Here is a 1,487-nt window from a genome sequence, read left to right on the forward strand (position 1 = left end):
CCCTCTCTTCCTCTACTTCGCTTCGCGCTGATGGTGTGAGGCGAGCCGGCGCAAGGTTGAGGCACAAGCCGCACAGCCACGCTTAGTTAGTCCACCTCAAGGTCACACCGAAGACGGTTCGGTTTCGTCGTCGGGGCAGCCGTACGCAGCGCGCGCTCTCTTTGCGCTCTGCACTGGACTGGATCGCGATCGCGTTGTGTGTTTTGCCATTTTGCCAGAATCGAAATCGAAATCGAATGAATAACTCTGTGGTCCGCGTGTGCTTGTGCCGAAAGCGAAGCTGACGTACAGTAGTGTATTCCCGCAAAGCAAACGAGCGAAACACGTGTATCTCCTTTTTGCATACTTTCCAGAGAAAAATGTGTCCGCGTCCTGTTGGAAAATGTCCTGCCGATCGCGTGTGCTGAGTGATCGGATGCGGGGGTAGATAGATTAGGGATCGATTGCGACACCACCACGAGTGGAGCATCTTTTAACATCGTGCCCTAGACAGGAACAAGCGTCCACCATGAAGCCGATCACGTTCGAGTCGATCCGGAATCTGCTGAAGACGAAAAAGAAACAAAAGGACAAATCCAACATCGATCAGAGCTTCAAGCGCAGTGACTCGTTCAAGCGGATCAGCATCCGGAAGAGCTACCTCGAGCGGGGTCGTAAGCGGAATGCGGCGGCCGTACTTCGCGGATCGACCAAAAATTTGGTCAACATTAACGAGTTCGAGGATCAGGCGAAGGTGGTAAAGAAGGGTGGAGGCTCGGAGAAGCTACGGGCGAGTGGTGAAGATGGTCCGTCAACATCATCGGTCGGCAGTGGCCGGACGGCGGTGGAGTTGACGATCGAGGAGAAGCTCGAATCTAGTGACGCGACGCTCGATGAGAAGATCCGCGCCCTGCAGGAGATCAACGATCGGTACATCAATGAAAATCGCAACCTGATCGAACAGACGTACGAGGCGACCCGGAAGACGGAGAAGATCAAGATCAAGAAACCACCGAGACCGTCGAAGCAGACGGGCCAATCGCTGACTGTGCCCGAGGCTGACGATCAGTCTACCGAGCAGCCCACCCAGCGGAAGTCGCTGGAACAACAAGAAAAAGTACAAAACAACAAAGATCTCAAAAGCGTTCATCCGACGACGGTCTCGGCCAGGCAGTCTCTGCCGGGAAGTGCTACGACCGTAGTCAAAAGCGGAAGCGCTGTCCCTGGTGGCGCCGGTCGAGTGAAGAACATTTCACACGTCAACATCAACGTCAGCACGGAAGCGATCCTTGAGGAGGAAGATGAGAACGCATCGGAAGCGTGCAGTACGGTTGGGGCACCGAGGCCCAAACAGGCCGATGATACGGTGCCAGGCGATGACAAATCGTTCTACAGTATCAGCACGTTCACGATAGACAACAACACCCTTACCAGCAACAACACCAACAATGGTGGAGCTGGATCGTCGCAACTAGCCCCCGCCAGCAATACCGCAACTGCTTCGTCGA

General features: G+C 54.7%; 1 protein-coding gene across 1 annotated transcript in view; it reads left to right on the forward strand.

The window, feature by feature from the left end:
• Positions 1 to 444: 444 nt before the first annotated feature.
• The window catches only part of LOC126578228 (disco-interacting protein 2), a 28,329-nt gene continuing 27,286 nt past the window's right edge, over positions 445 to 1,487 (forward strand). Inside the window, exon 1 of the mRNA XM_050240578.1 lies at positions 445 to 1,487. This exon is cut by the window's right edge and continues 2,736 nt beyond it. Within this exon, the coding sequence (XP_050096535.1) occupies positions 509 to 1,487 (979 nt within the window). The 5' untranslated portion in view covers positions 445 to 508.

This window comes from Anopheles aquasalis, chromosome 3 (assembly GCF_943734665.1).
Source record: "Anopheles aquasalis chromosome 3, idAnoAquaMG_Q_19, whole genome shotgun sequence".
NCBI classification, from domain to species: domain Eukaryota; kingdom Metazoa; phylum Arthropoda; class Insecta; order Diptera; family Culicidae; genus Anopheles; species Anopheles aquasalis.